Source organism: Oncorhynchus kisutch, linkage group LG3, assembly GCF_002021735.2.
Source record: "Oncorhynchus kisutch isolate 150728-3 linkage group LG3, Okis_V2, whole genome shotgun sequence".
Taxonomy (NCBI): domain Eukaryota; kingdom Metazoa; phylum Chordata; class Actinopteri; order Salmoniformes; family Salmonidae; genus Oncorhynchus; species Oncorhynchus kisutch.
The window spans coordinates 10,765,684-10,782,784 of NC_034176.2; the positions used below are offsets into that span (position 1 = coordinate 10,765,684).

Genomic DNA, 17,101 nt, shown 5'->3' on the forward strand with positions numbered 1-17,101 from the left:
ACAACTAAAGCTCTCGACTCTATATATTGATTTGCTGGAAGCCACATGATTCGCTGTCTGAAGGAGCGGTACCTAATAAAGTGGCCGGTGAGTGTATGTATGCAGGCCCTTGTAATTGCTTTTCCAATACTACCAACTCGTTACTGATGATTGATTTCACATCAATCATCAATGTGAAATCGTGTGGCACGAGTATATAATGAAATGATTGGTATTCACCTACAACAACATAGCGATAACATGGAGCCGGCAGGTGATCCAGGTCACAATAGAGGCCAAGCAGTGGGAGGAGGAAGGCGTGGTGGTCAAAGGAATGGCAGGTGACAAGCACCCCTTCTGAGAGGTGGTTATGGGCCTGGTCTGAGAGGTGTGGGGGAACGTGGTAGAGGACAAGGCCACGGACCAAGCACCCCTTCTGAGAGGTGGTCGTGAGCCTTGTCTGAGAGGTATGGGGGAACGTGGTAGAGGACAAGGCCACGGACCAAGACAGCGGCAGCAACAGCAAAGAGTGTCCAATGAAATCCGAGTAATAGTTCTAGACCATGTCGGAAATCATGGCATGACAACGACTGAGGGAGCTACAATGATTCAACCAAACCTCAGAAGATCAACCGTGGCTTTAATCATCAGAACTTTCTGCAATGAGAACCGGTAAGTCTTCAGCACACACTAAACATTAGGCTACTCTCAATTGTCAAATGACTGTATACTGCATGCCAATGTGTACCACAGAGTAGGTGATGTAACTAAATGTGTTCTTACTGTAATTTTCCCTGAAGAATTGAGACTTGGCCAAAGAGGGGAGGCAGAGGCAAAATTCTGACCATCAAGAGCGGGCTGTGGTCAATTTGGTTCGGGCCAGAAATGATACTTTTGCTGACTATTCCATTCATGCTGAAAAGGCACCAGGTGTCTCTAAAACAACTATACCATGTGCCTTTTGAAAGAAATTCAGACAGAGTGAAGCAACTGAGGACTGAGTATGTTCAGTTTCAAGATGCCTGTTGTGAAAAATTCCCCCAAAATTCTACATCATCAAGGTTGATGGAGCTGGATGCTGACGAAAACCATCACGAATTCCTCTTTTTGGATGAGGCAGGCTTCAACCTGGCCAAGAGAAGGAGGAGAGGTCGGAATTTCATTGGCCAGCGGGCAAACATCCAAGTACCTGGACAATGTGGGGCCAACACCATGTGTGCGGCTATACTGGAAGATGGTGTGGTGGGATGGGATGCAGACCTCGTATTGGATCATATAATGCAGCTCTCCTTGTAACCTTCCTTGATGAGCTAAATCAGGTCTGTAGAGCTGAGGGCGTGACCTATGTCATTGTGTGGGATAATGTCAGGTTCCACCATGCTCAAATGGTGTTTGCATGGTTTCAGGCCCACCCACAATTTACCACCCTATACTTTCCCAGTACAGTAATCAATCCTTTGTTTTGTTTTTTACAGTAAGCCATGTGAGGAACACTGCAGTTGACATTTGGTTTTTACAGTAAGCCATGTGAGGAACCCTGCAGTTGACATTTGGTTTTTACAGTAAGCCATGTGAGGAACACTGCAGTTGACATTTGGTTTTTACAGTAAGCCATGTGAGGAACACTGCAGTTGACATTTGGTTTTTACAGTAAGCCATGTGAGGAACACTGCAGTTGACATTTGGTTTTTACAGTAAGCCATGTGAGGAACACTGCAGTTGACATTTGGTTTTTACAGTAAGCCATGTGAGGAACACTGCAGTTGACATTTGGTTTTTACAGTAAGCCATGTGAGGAACACTGCAGTTGACATTTGGTTTTTACAGTAAGCCATGTGAGGAACACTGCAGTTGACATTTGTTTTTACAGTAAGCCATGTGAGGAACACTGCAGTTGACATTTGGTTTTTACAGTAAGCCATGTGAGGAACACTGCAGTTGACATTTGGTTTTTACAGTAAGCCATGTGAGGAACACTGCAGTTGACATTTGGTTTTTACAGTAAGCCATGTGAGGAACACTGCAGTTGACATTTGGTTTTTACAGTAAGCCATGTGAGGAACACTGCAGTTGACATTTGGTTTTTACAGTAAGCCATGTGAGGAACACTGCAGTTGACATTTTACTGTCGTTTTTTTCCCTTTTTTGTAGCTAATTATTTTTGCTTTGATTCAAAGAAACCTGTTGTCATTTGAATTGTATTTCATCAATACATTTCAGATTATGTTCAGTGATTCCACTGAGTCTGTAGTATTCTCTCTACTAGTTATTTTACAGTGATGTATTTACGTGTAGTAGCATAATGAAACACGTATTCCATGAACGATTGTACGAACAACTAGACAGTGAAACTGTCTAGAGTTTTGAAAAATGACCACAAGGTTCTGAAATTAGTGCCAAAAGGATTATAATAAACTGTATTTGCTCAGCTCTTTTGCCACCAGTGTGTGTGTGTGTGTGTGTAGTTGTGTGTGTGTGTGTGAATGTAGGTGTTTGTGTGTGCGTGTAGGTGTTAATGTGTGTGTGTAGTTGTGTGCGTATGCTTGTGTGTATGTGTGCATGTAGGTGTTTGTGTGTGTGCATGTAGGTGTTTGTGTGTGCATGTTTGTGTGTGTTTGTGTGTAGGTCTTTATATGTGTGTTTAAAGAAGGGCTGATGGTGTTTACCTGGTGCTGCAGGTCTCTAGCAGTGGCATCCTGCCGAGCGTGTTCTAATTGAGAGATGTCTGCATTGAGAGCGTCACGGTGACATGTCTCCCTGCGTTTCCCCTTCACTCCACGTACGCACACACACACACAAACAGACCACACCGCACACTCCTCTATGGCTGCCTACAATACCAACCCGTCTCCACGATCACGCATTGACAACATCATTAATAACGTAGAACAGGAGAAATGAAAGAAATCACTCTTATCCCTCTCTATAACGTTCATGACTGTACTGTTGGACCTCAGCCCTGGGGCCAAACGAAGGAGGGACGCTTCGAACAGAGACAGTATTTTTGCTGGTTAATTGGAGCCGGTCAGAGAGAAAGATTAGACTTCAGGGGTGCTGCTATCCCACTACAAATCTGTTTCATTTTACTTCACAACTCCACACTGATCAAACAACTCTGGGATAACATGGGTCTGAACGTGATTCTGTAGCTTTGAGAGATCCCTTGATTTAAACGATTAAAGCCGGAGACAGCTGACACAGGCAAATACCCCAATCCTAAATAGTCCCCACGCTCTAAGTAAATGCTTTAGATGTACTGTAGACCTGATACAGATGGATATGTGTAAGCAATATGGCGGAGATTCTACCTAGCCTGTCAGAGGGCAACCATATCGCTTAGACCTATAATATCCTCTCAGATCTACAGGAATTGTCCTCTGAGGGGGTCCACAATAGACTATCTCCAGTTCTACCGACCGATCAATCAATCAACTCCATTTTATAACGCCCTTTTTACATAAGGAATTGTCACAGTGTTTTTTAGTTATCCAGCCCAAACCCCAAAGAGGAAGTCATTTTCAGTAGGAGGAGCACAGTGGCCAGAGAACGAAGTAAGCTAGGAGGAAACAGAAAAGCCATCCTCTTCTGGCTGAACGGATACACTAAACTAAGGAAATGATGGAAACAGAAGGGAGGCAGGCCTCTGCATGTTGAGGATGCCACCTCCAAATAGAGTTGCAAATGGACTGTGAACTAGTGAAATTGAATTGTGCAAACACGTAACAAAAAGGCAAGGCAGAAAATGAATCGTTTGAGCTGAAAAAATGAAAAATATCTACACGCTAGAACAAGACTTCAACCGACAAAAACCAAAGCTTTCCAACCCCGTCTCATTCTATCCACGACCCCATTCCACGTAGCCGAGTGCCAGTCTGTGTGTGCTACCATGCCAACACCTTGTCACTCATTGTCATGCAAATTGGCTTGACAAGGACAGCAATGATGTTGACAAGAGCACAAACAGATCTGGGACCCAGGCTACATATCATAGGCGGCCAATGAATTGTTCCAAAAAGGTGCTTCTTATTACCAAGTGTATGGTATAAAACACATCAAACAGAGAGACAACTGAGTACATCCGAAATGCACCCTATTCCCTAAAAAATGGCACCCTATTCCCTAAAAAATGGCACCCTATTCCCTTTACCAGAGCCCATAAGATAGTACACCATCTAGGGAAGAGGGTGCCATTCAGGACACAGCCACTGATTGGATGACAAAGCTGGCACTGCAGTGTCATGTTGGACCATTCATCCTGGTGCTGCAGTGTCATGTTGGACCGTTCATCCTGGTGCTGCAGTGTAGTGTTGGACCGTTCATCCTGGTGCTGCAGTGTCATGTTGGACCGTTCATCCTGGTGCTGCAGTGTCATGTTGGACCGTTCATCCTGGTGCTGCAGTGTCGTGTTGTACCGTTCATCCTGGTGCTGCAGTGTCGTGTTGGACCGTTCATCCTGGTGCTGCAGTGTCATGTTGGACCATTCATCCTGGTGCTGCAGTGTCATGTTGGACCATTCATCCTGGTGCTGCAGTGTCATGTTGGACCATTCATCCTGGTGCTGCAGTGTCATGTTGGACCATTCATCCTGGTGCTGCAGTGTCATGTTGGACCTTTCATCCTGGTGCTGCAGTGTCATGTTGGACCGTTCGTCTTGGTGCTGCAGTGTCATGTTGAACCATTCATCCTGGTGCTGCAGTGTCATGTTGGACCGTTCATCCTGGTGCTGCAGTGTCATGTTGGACCGTTCATCCTGGTGCTGCAGTGTCATGTTGGACCTTTCATCCTGGTGCTGCAGTGTCATGTTGGACCTTTCATCCTGGTGCTGCAGTGTCATGTTGGACCGTTCGTCTTGGTGCTGCAGTGTCATGTTGAACCATTCATCCTGGTGCTGCAGTGTCATGTTGGACCGTTCATCCTGGTGCTGCAGTGTCATGTTGGACCGTTCATCCTGGTGCTGCAGTGTCATGTTGGACCTTTCATCCTGGTGCTGCAGTGTCATGTTGGACCGTTCATCCTGGTGCTGCAGTGTCATGTTGGACCGTTCATCTATATCTGGAGACTATCTGGGATGTTGTTGGGTACTGAGGACCAAATCAATTCATCCCTGAGGACAATGTTGTTTCAGTCCCGAATGGCTCCATAATCCCTATATAGTGCACTAGTATGGGTCCTGATTAAACGTAGGTATGCCATTTGGGACTGAGAAGCTCCTGAATGGCGCAGCAGTCTAAGGCACTGCATCTCAGTGCTAGAGGCGTCAATACAGACCCTGGTTTGATTCCAGGCTGTATCACAACCGGGCGTGATTGTGATTCCCCATAAGGCGGCGCACATTTGGCCCAGCGATGTCCGGGATAGGGTTTGGCCAGGGTAGGTCGTCATTGTAAACTGACTTGTCTAGTTAAATGTAATATGCGATGTAGCCAAGGTGAGATTTGGGACAGAATATTTCAATAACTGCATCCCCTTCAGCATGGTGTGTGTGTGTCTCTGCATTAACTGTTCCTGTTAAACAGCCTTGGGATGTTGATCCATTGCATATTCAGCCATTATTGACCGTTGAATACTATTGTGCAAGTAGTTTGCCTCGTTGTTGATACTGAGGTGAGAGTGTGTATACAAATAATTCGATTTTGCGCAATAATGACTAGATGACTAAAGTTTAATTACAACTAACAGAAGAATGATTGTGAATAAAAGGGAACAATTAGCGTGTATCATCATTACCGCCATTAGTAAAATGTAGATTAAGAGGTTGCTTGTATTTCTGTGAGCTCATCTGTGGCTCATTTAAAAAATAATAATTAACCAATGCTAAAATCACTCGCAGAATTTGCATAATAAATGTGGCCCAAAACTATTCTGAGTCCTCATGAAAAAAACAAACAACTCACAACTCCTTCCCTTTGCCTCAAAACACCTCACATCTTCTCTCTTAGTCAATGCCATTATCTATCACTATCGCTATTTTTTATTTTCTCCTTTTTACTTTCCCTAAGCTCCCATGTCCCACTCCTCCCCTTCCCACCCCTCTCTTTCCCTCTCCTCAAATCCAGAGAAATTGATTTTAACCTGACCTTTGAAAGAACACCGAAAGACCACCATCACTATGTTTTATTCTCTCTTCTCCTCTTCACATCAATCCTCTCTCTCTTCTTCTATCCACATCACTCCTCTCTCCCACCCTGTTCACTTTTCTTTCATTCTCTTCTCTTAATCCAGCGGTTTCCAAAATCGGGGCCACGACCCCAGGTGGGGTCGCCTGATATGAAAATGGGGTCATGGGGCAATTTCCAAAATCTGAAAATATATATACAAAAATATTTACTGAACTAAAATATAAACTCAACATGTAAAGTGTTGGTCCCATGTTTCATGAGCTGAAATAAAATATCCCAGAAAAGTCAATTCACACAAAAGCTTATTTCTCTCAAATTTTGTGAACAAATTTGGTTACATCCCTGTTAGTATTTCTCCTTTGCCAAGATAATTCATTCACCTGGCATATCAAGAAACTGATTAAACAGAATGATCATTACACAGGTGCACCTTGTGCTGGGGACAATAAAGGGCCACTCTAAAATGTGCAGTTTTGTCACATAACACAATGCCACAGATGTCTCAAGTTGTGAGGGAGCGTGCTATTGGCACAGTGCTGTTGCCAGAGAATTGTTAATTTCTCCACCATAATCCACCTCCAATGTTGTTTTAGAGTATTTGGCAGCACGTCCAAACAGCCTCACGCCATCTCAGGACCTCCACATCTGTCTTTTTCACCTGCGGGATTGTCTGAGGGGGGGGGGGGGCTCCCTTGTGGTTGGGCCTATTCCCTCCCATGGCTGTACCCCTGCCCAGTCATGTGATATTCATAAATTAGGGCCTAATGAATGTATTTAAATTAATTGATTTCCTTCTGTGAACTGTAACTCAGTAAAATCTTTGAAATGGTTGCATGTGGCGTTTATATTTATGTTCAATCTATATATTATATTGTATATATATATATATATATATATATATATACAGTACCTCATCCCCATATTGTTTTAATTTACTTTTTTTGCTATTTTGCACACCGGTATTTCTACTTGAACATCATCATCTGCACATCTATCCCTCCAGTGTTAATTTGCTAAATTGTAATTACTTTGCTACTATGGCCTATTTATTTCCTTACCTCCTTACTCAACACACTGTATATAGATTTTTCTATTGTGTTATTGACTGTACTTTTGTTTATCCCATGTGTAACTCTGTGTTGTTGTTTTTTGTCGCACTGCTTTGCTTTATCTTGGCCAGGTCGCAGTTGTAAATGAGAACTGGTTCTCAACTGGCCTACCCGGTTAAATAAAGGTGAAAAATGTTTATATGTATATATTATAATAACTTAAAAAATCTAAACAAAATGTATTCAAATCTAACAAAATTCAACCAGAGAGCACCCTTAGATCATGGGATAAGAATGTACTTGATGGTTGCACTTGAACCATTCCCATGGTGAATGGCTAGTCCTGCTACGTTATGAAACCACACACTACTGCAGAGACTTTGATAATACCGGCCACAATTAATAAGGTGAACAAAATGTCTAAGGAGACGGAGGCACAGAAACTCAAATCAATGCCTTCATCAGATAACACTGTTAAACTAATAATTTATGCTATTGCTAGCAATCAAGAGTAAACTGACTGAACGACTCAAAAACTCCCCAGCTTATGGTCTCCAAATGGGCGTTAGATGTGAGGGCCGAGATGCCCAATCATTGACTTTTGTTCTCTATACATGTCAGGGGATTCTATTCAATAAGGACATATTTTTCTGTCTCAGAATTCCCGAGCATGAAACGGCACGTTATGTTCAGTGTGCTGCGTGGCTATATTGACAAAAACTGATTACATGGGATCAAATGGTGGGCTGTTGCACAGGTTAGTTATGAATGTGTCTCCTTCTGCCATATGGACGCATTGTATGATAGATACACTGAGAGTATCTGGCGGCAAAAGAGCTGAGCACAGAACTCAGAGATATACTGCAGCAGGTAACTTTGATTGTAAACCACATCCACTGTGCGCACGCCTGTTCGTAAAACTATGTGGAGATATGGGATCAGAGTATGACAATCTTCTATTTTATACAGAGGCTTGGTGATTATCGAGGGGGAGTGTTGGAAAGATTTTTCACTTTAAGAGAGGAACTATTGTCATTTACAATGGATGTAAAAAAGAATACTTTATTGACTTCCCATGTCATGAAAAGAAAATGTGTCTCCTTCAGTGGCGACCCATCATTCAGGGGACCCGTAATTAAGGCGACCCATCATTCAGAGGACCCGTAATTAAGGCGACCCATCATTCAGGGGACCCATTATACAGTGGCGACCCATCATTCAGGGGACCTGTAATTAAGGCGACCCATCATTCAGGGGACCCGTAATTAAGGGGACCCATCATTCAGGGGACCCGTAATTAAGGGGACCCATCATTCAGGGGACCCATCATTCAGGGGACCCATCATTCAGGGGACCCATCATTCAGTGGCGACCCATCGTTCAGTGGCGACCCATCGTTCAGTGGCGACCCATCGTTCAGTGGCGACCCATCGTTCAATGGCGACCCATCGTTCAATGGCGACCCATCGTTCAGTGGCGACCCATCATTCAGTGGCGACCCATCGTTCAGTGGCGACCCATCGTTCAGTGGTGACCCATCGTTCAGTGGCGACCCATCGTTCAGTGGTGACCCATCGTTCAGTGGCGACCCATCGTTCAGTGGCGACCCATCGTTCACTGGCGACCCATCGTTCAATGGCGACCCATCATTCAGTGGCGACCCATCATTCAGTGGCGACCCATCGTTCAGTGGTGACCCATCGTTCAGTGGCGACCCATCGTTCAGTGGCGACCCATCGTTCAGTGGTGACCCATAGTTCAGTAGCGACCCATCGTTCAGTGGTGACCCATAGTTCAGTAGCGACCCATCGTTCAGTGGCGACCCATCGTTCAGTGGCGACCCATCATTCAGGGGACCCATCGTTCAGTAGCGACCCATCATTCAGGGGACCCATCATTGAGCCCCACTTTTATTTAGCCATTAATATGTATCACATATAAGTTTCCAAACAATGTAAAAATAATATTTTATTTAATAAAACTGAATACAAACATGGTCTCTTTTTTTGCTTTCTTGAGTAAGGCAGCTCCAAAATGCAGGTGTTTCAGCCTTGCTCAGTGCTTTCTGTGGTGGTGGGGCAGCCAGTGGAAAATACGGAGCGTAGGGGTTGGTAATGTTCTCTAGTTGCACCATGATTGGCTCAGTGTTCCGTCACTCATGGGGACACTACATCACAGCAAAATCTACGGGGAGAACACTAAAATTCAGCCCCTTGCTTGCTGCCATACATTTACATTAGAAGTGCCCATCCAAGAAGGCTCAAGGTCATTGGCCACAGAAAAAATTACGTCATATCACATAATCTACCGTAGATTTGATTGGACTGATCATGTCAACATCGTACTTCCAAAATCTTAGCTAGCAAGCTTGACAAGCAGTCGTCATCATGAATCAAGTCGACAATTTACTGGCAAATCCATTTCAATCTTTGTCAAAGGAAGATAAATTATAGATAAAACGTATCGGTGCTCATCGCCCATTGGACATAAACATTAGAAATGTCAAATTCAACAATGAGTGGTTTGAAAGAAATCAGTGGCTAACTGCAAGCGTTGCAAAGCAATCACTAGCCTGATACTCAGTGGAGATGGTGTGTGGTCTGGGTTTAATGGTCTCTTTTTCAAGCTTAAAAGGATAAACATTCACATGCAACACCATGGGGCCAGAAAAGGTTGAATACATTGGTCATGCTTTCAATCCAGCATGACTTCAAGCCGTGTTCAAAACAACTGGAAACTCTGAACTGGGAAATCTCAGACTTGAGTGAGTTCATGACAACTGGGAACTCTGAAAAAACGAGCTCCGACTGGGAAAATATGTTTTGAATGGTTATCCAACTCGGAATTTCAAGTCGGAACTAGGGCCTCTTTCTAGAGCGACGACCTGAAGATCACTGACGTCATGATTCAACCTTGTTTTTTTTCAGTTCCCAGTTGTCTTAAAAGGACCATAAATCCAGAGAATGACAGACTTTGATGATAAAATTTGATGACAAAATTTGCCCACAAGAAGGACCGCCGTGCCACCTTCCTGTTCAAGTTAGCACAGAACAAGAAGGTGAGTTCAATAATGTATTGGATGCTGAAGTATAATGTGGCTAAGAATGTAATACTAAGTGTATGTTGTGTAGTAAGCTGTTAGTAGCCCATGTGCCTCACCCTAATAATTTGGTCCCTTTCTCCCTCATAAATTAGCTTACTGTTCTGACTTGGGGGTGCATATGTAGCCTATAACCTGTGTTAGAGAAATGTAATCATTGAATATTGTAAGAGCTTTCATTGTCTGCTTATATTGTTAGAACCGACACTGGAGATGAGAAGCAGGTACGGAGAGTTGTACATTTAATATAGCAGAGACATGGAACAGGACAGGAACAGCATCAGAACTGGGTAACAAAACGACAGACGACAATTAATGCTGAAGCGAAGAACAGAGCTGGGGAACAGATAGATATAGGGGAGGAAATAACACAAGTGATTTAGTCCAGGTGAGTGCAATAGATCGCTGATGCACGTAACGAGGGAAACAGGTGTGCGTAATGATGGTGGTGGTAGTGAGTAATTGTGGGCAGCCTGGCGCGGAGGGAGAGCGGGAGCAGGCATGACATATGTGGCCCCTTTATTTATCCTACAGTTCTGACTTGGTGTACAGGGAGAATACTGTAAGAATGGCCCATGTTCTGAATTATTTCTCTGTAAATTTCAAAAGTACTGAACCAATAGTTATATTGAATATGTCTGTCTTAGCTCGGTCATTAAGGTCTTAATCAAAATTACGAATTGCCTCTTATACGCTCATTGTTCCCTTATGCCATAGTTTGTACATATCAACTGTCAATAGAAACGTCATTTGTTTAGGCAAGTCAGCCAAATCAGCTATCTTTTTTTTAAAAGGCAGTAAATTAGGCTTAATGAAGTGCTTTGCTGCCAGACAAGGCTCCGCTAATAGCCAGGTGTAGCAGTGGTAAGGATTCACTCCATGGTGCTGAAAAGAAAGCTCTGCTGTTGGGACAACTTTATGTAGACCCTAACAGTTTGTGGGCACCGTTTGTCATCGTTGTAGTGCAATTAATGTATTGTTTAGTGTTGTGTAGTGGCTTTGCTGGCATGCATCTAAACATATACCTGTATATATTTTTTGCACCACGATTTCCATGCTAAAATCACCACTGGTGTCTTTGCCTATGTAACAGACATATTTGGGAAACTGAAGGAACTGAACACAAGCATGCAGGGGAAGTACAAAAACATTCTACAGATGAGGGATCAAATTAGTGGATTCAGAGGAAATGATTCTTATTGGAGAAAGTCTTTCAAAGTCAAACATGCACATTCCCTCGGCTGTGCATGTTTCTAACAGGAAACAGCATCAGTAAATGTCTGTCACGTGTGATGACTGCTCACCTCCAACACTTGGAAGAGCACTTTGGTACCTACTTCCCAATCTATTTGACTGTGATCCTGTCTCAGTTGACATGCAGGTAAATTACCGAATTCTGCAGACAACGCATTCATGGGTCACTGAGGAGTTTTGGTTCCTGACTCAACTCCAAAAAGTTCTGGGACACTGTGAAGTCCATGGAGAACAAGAGCACCTCCTCCCAGCTGCCCACTGCACTGAGGCTAGGTAACACGGTCACCACTGATAAATCCATGATTATCGAAAACTTCAATAAGCATTTCTCAACGGCTGGCCATGCCTTCCGCCTGGCTACTTCAACCTCGGCCAACAGCTCCGCCCCCCCCGCAGCTCCTCGCCCAAGCCTCTCCAGGTTCTCCTTTACCCAAATCCAGATAGCAGATGTTCTGAAAGAGCTGCGAAACCTGGACCCGTACAAATCAGCTGGGCTTGACAATCTGGACCCTCTATTTCTGAAACTATCTGCCACCATTGTCGCAACCCCTATTACCAGCCTGTTCAACCTCTCTTTCATATCGTCTGAGATCCCCAAGGATTGGAAAGCTGCCGCAGTCATCCCCCTCTTCAAAGGGGGAGACACCCTGGACCCAAACTGTTACAGACCTATATCCATCCTGCCCTGCCTATCTAAGGTCTTCGAAAGCCAAGTCAACAAACAGGTCACTGACCATCTCGAATCCCACCGTACCTTCTCCGCTGTGCAATCTGGTTTCCGAGCCGGTCATGGGTGCACCTCAGCCACACTCAAGGTACTAAACGATATCATAACCGCCATCGATAAAAGACAGTACTGTGCAGCCGTCTTCATCGACCTTGCCAAGGCTTTCGACTCTGTCAATCACCATATTCTTATCGGCAGACTCAGGAGCCTCGGTTTTTCGGATGACTGCCTTGCCTGGTTCACCAATTACTTTGCAGACAGAGTTCAGTGTGTCAAATCGGAGGGCATGCTGTCCGGTCCTCTGGCAGTCTCTATGGGGGTGCCACAGGGTTCAATTCTCGGGCCGACTCTTTTCTCTGTGTATATCAATGATGTTGCTCTTGCTGCGGGCGATTCCCTGATCCACCTCTACGCAGACGACACCATTCTATATACTTTCGGCCCGTCTTTGGACACTGTGCTATCTAACCTCCAAACAAGCTTCAACGCCATACAACACTCCTTCCGTGGCCTCCAACTGCTCTTAAACGCTAGTAAAACCAAATGCATGCTTTTCAACCGGTCGCTGCCTGCACCCGCATGCCCGACTAGCATCACCACCCTGGATGGTTCCGACCTAGAATATGTGGACGTCTATAAGTACCTAGGTGTCTGGCTAGACTGCAAACTCTCCTTCCAGACTCATATCAAACATCTCCAATCGAAAATCAAATCAAGAGTCGGCTTTCTATTCCGCAACAAAGCCTCCTTCACTCACGCCGCCAAGCTTACCCTAGTAAAACTGACTATCCTACCGATCCTCGACTTCGGCAATGTCATCTACAAAATGGCTTCCAACACTCTACTCAGCAAACTGGATGCAGTCTATCACAGTGCCATCCGTTTTGTCACTAAAGCACCTTATACCACCCACCACTGCGACTTGTATGCTCTAGTCAGCTGGCCCTCGCTACATATTCGTCGCCAGACCCACTGGCTCCAGGTCATCTACAAGTCCATGCTAGGTAAAGCTCCGCCTTATCTCAGCTCACTGGTCACGATGGCAACACCCATCCGTAGCACGCGCTCCAGCAGGTGTATCTCACTGATCATCCCTAAAGCCAACACCTCATTTGGCCGCCTTTCGTTCCAGTACTCTGCTGCCTGTGACTGGAACGAATTGCAAAAATTGCTGAAGTTGGAGACTTTTATCTCCCTCACCAACTTCAAACATCAGCTATCTGAGCAGCTAACCGATCGCTGCAGCTGTACATAGTCTATTGGTAAATAGCCCACCCTTTTTCACCTACCTCATCCCCATACTGTTTTTATTTATTTACTTTTCTGCTCTTTTGCACACCAATATCTCTACCTGTACATGACCATCTGATCATTCATCACTCCAGTGTTAATCTGCAAAATTGTAATTATTTGCCTACCTCCTCATGCCTTTTGCACACATTGTATATAGACTCCCCCTTTGTTTTCTACTGTGTTATTGACTTGTTAATTGTTTACTCCATGTGTAACTCTTTGTTGTCTGCTCACACTGCTATGCTTTATCTTGGCCAGGTCGCAGTTGCAAATGAGAACTTGTTCTCAACTAGTCTACCTGGTTAAATAAAGGTGAAATATTATTATTTTTTTTTTAAAGGGAACACACTGCCGTCTCACTCTGAGCATTAAAAGTCATGGTACCCTTCGCCAGCTCATATCTGTGTGTAGCTGGATTCAGTGCTTTCGTCTGCATTACAACCAAATATTGATCCAGGTTGGATGTGACAGCAGAGATGAGGTGCGCACTGTGGACCACGCCCCCCCCCGACTTCGAGAAGCCATGCCCCCCTGACTTCAAGAAGCCACACCCCCCAACTTCAAGAAGCCACGCCCCCCCCGACTTCGAGAAGCTCCGACACGACATGCATCCAGCACACCCATCTCATTAGTGGTGGTGAGATAAGAGACATTATGGCAGACTTATTTACAATTGACTGTCATAGCCCCACATTAAAAGTACAGTATGTGACGGTGAGTTGAGAAGACAATCAGAAATACCGTTAGAATGTTTTTGACTGCCATAACCCCAAATAAAAACGGTAACATTGGCTGTTAATTACATAATTTTTTTCACATGGTTGGAGTCGCAAGAATTTTCAGATATCAAAATGGGGTCATGGGACAAAAATGTTTGTTAACCCATGTCTTAACCCCATCCCCTCCTCCTATCACGATAGAGGGACACACACCAGGTGATAATTAAGCAAAAAGGCCCGAGGGCGTGTGGTGTATGGCCAATATACCACGGCTAAGGGCTGTTCTTAGGCCCGATGTATCGTGGAGTGCCTGGATACAGCCCTTAGCTGTGGTATATTGGCCATATACCATAAACCCAGAGGTGCCTTATCGCTATTATAAACTGGTTACCAATGTAATTAGAGCAGTAAAAATAAATGTTTTGTCATACCTGTGGTATACGGTCTGATATACCACGGATGAATCCTGAATGCTGATTGGTTAAAACCAGGTGATAATAATACAATACATCACGAAGGAAAAACAAAAGGATACAAACAAAAAGGAAGTCACCCTGCTGGACGAAGGATCCATAGACGAACCACATGGAATTGTAGAAGGTGGTGGAGGAGACAGCACCCATGGGCAGGCGCGGCGGGTTCAACCAGTTGAGTAGGTAGACCAGGATGCCCACCAGCAGCACGGTGCCCGCAATGCACGCCCACAACGACAGGTCAAAGGGCGCTAGGCAGGCGAACATGTCCACGGTACGCTCGGCCTTCCTGAGCAGCACACCCACCGAGTAGTCCATGTAGCGTGTGGTGAAGTCCACCGCACTCTCCCGTTCTGGCGTGATGGTGAGAGCCGAGAGACCCACGTCTGCCCGCTGCAACACAAACACACAGAGACACGTGCGCAAGCATACACATAGATATGCACACACGCACACAAATACACACACACACACCAGATTCATTAATGGAAAGATTCAAGGTGTATAGAAGTCAAGAAAATGACGGGGATTCTGTGAACACACACATCAGAAATCACTGTGTTGTATTTGCTGGTATGGCTGAGTAATGGAACATCACTTTGTGTTGTTTTTACACGTTGGGCATGTAGCAGGGTAGCCTAGTGGTTAGAGCGTTGGACTAATAACCGGAAGGTTGCAAGTTCAAATCCCCAAGCTGACAAGGTGCAAATCTGTCGTTCTGCTCCTGAACAGGCAGTTAACCCAGGCCATCATTGAAAATGAGAATTTGTTCTTAACTGACTTGCCTAGTTAAATAAAGGTACATTTAAAAAAATGCACACATCAATAGAATCATATCTAATTTCTGCCATGGCTTCTCTGCTCCTGCTGACGATCACAGTCATTCTCTACTTGTTGTTGTCAAAACAATACTCCAAACTCGCTATCTGATTAACACTGACTCTCTTCTCAAACTAAATAGAAAGGAAAATACCATGTTAATAAGCCTAAATATTGCGATAGAAAAATGTAGTTATTCCCATTTTCTGCGTCTGAGTCTATTATATTTAAGCGAAGCAGCATTTATGGAGATGAATATGTCTGTGGTCTGTGAGTCATAGCGTGAGCATTGGAGGGGTTCAAGAAATAGTTTCTAGGAGGATGAGGGCAGTTGCTAGGCCAGTAAGGCCAGTAAACCAATCAGGGAGTCTGAATTAGAATACACAAGTTGGTCCATTGACAACAGTGTTGTTTTAATCTGCCACACAACGTACGTGTGTGTGTGTTTATGCAGGCCAGGTTCAGCTATAAACCCAGTTAGGCTGAACTAATATCCTCCCACATGTTGTGTCTCACCATTAGAAGACACTGTACGCAAATACCATTTTCGTGCATCCAAAATGGCACCTATTTATCTATATAGTACGCCAGTTTTGACAGGGCCAAAAGCAGTGCGCTACATAGGGAACAGGGTGCTATTTGGGATGCACCCTATGTCTACGATTGAGTGTAGTCTGGCCCAGGGGTGCAAAGGTGGACGGCAAGGCACTGGATTGACGGACCACCCTTGCTGTCTCTGCCTGGCCGGCTCTCCTCTCTCCACTGGGATTCTCTGCCTCTGACCTTATTATGGGGGCTGAGTCACTGGCTTGCTAGTGCGCTCCAATGCTGTCCCTAGGAGGGGTGCATCATGTCTTGCCAGGCTTTTTTATCTATACTCGACTTGAGTGGGTTGAGTCACTGACATTATCTTCCTGTCCGGTCTAGCTCCCCCTCGGGCTCGTGTGGTGGGGAAGATCTTTGTGGGCTATACTCTGCCTTGTCTCAGGATAGTAAGTTGGTAATTTGTTGATTTCCCTCCGGTGGTGTGGGACTTGTGCTTTAGCAAAGTAGGTGGGTTTATATCCTGCCTGATTGGCCCTGTCCGGGGGTATCGTCGGACGGGGCCACAGCGTCCACCGACCTCCCCATCTCAGTCCTCAATATCTATGCTGCAATAGTCTATGTGCCGGGGGGCTATGTTCAGTCTGTCCTATCTGGTGTAATTTTCCTCTCTTATCTGGTGTCCTGTGTGACCTTAAGTATGCCACCCTCTAATTCTCCCATCTCTCTCTCCCCTCCCGGAGGAACTGAGCCTTAGGACCATGTCTCAGGACTACCTGGCCTGACGACTCCTGGCTGTCCCCGTCCCCAGTCCACCTGGTCATGCTGCTGATCCAAGTTCTACTTTCCTGCGGCTATGGAACCCTGACCTGTTCACCAGAAGTGCTACCTTGTCCCGGACCTGCTGCTCTCTCTCTGTCAATTGAAATAAATAAATTATGCCCTAATCTATGGATTTCACATGATTGGGAATACAGATCAGAAACCCATAGATCAGAAAACCAGTCAGGCGACACATCTCCTTCG

At 44.9% G+C, this 17,101-nt stretch overlaps 1 protein-coding gene across 2 annotated transcripts in view; it reads right to left on the reverse strand.

Annotated features, from left to right (window-relative positions):
• Positions 1–17,101, reverse strand: part of LOC109871657 (glutamate receptor ionotropic, delta-2) — a 623,084-nt gene that overhangs the window by 114,799 nt on the left and 491,184 nt on the right. For both annotated transcript variants that reach the window (XR_004207889.1, XM_031817225.1), the window contains exon 11: positions 14,794–15,106. Coding sequence is in view for 1 of the 2 variants with exons in the window: in XM_031817225.1 (XP_031673085.1) it covers positions 14,794–15,106 (313 nt within the window). In the remaining variant the exon portion in view is untranslated. The remainder of the gene's footprint in view (positions 1–14,793; positions 15,107–17,101) is intronic.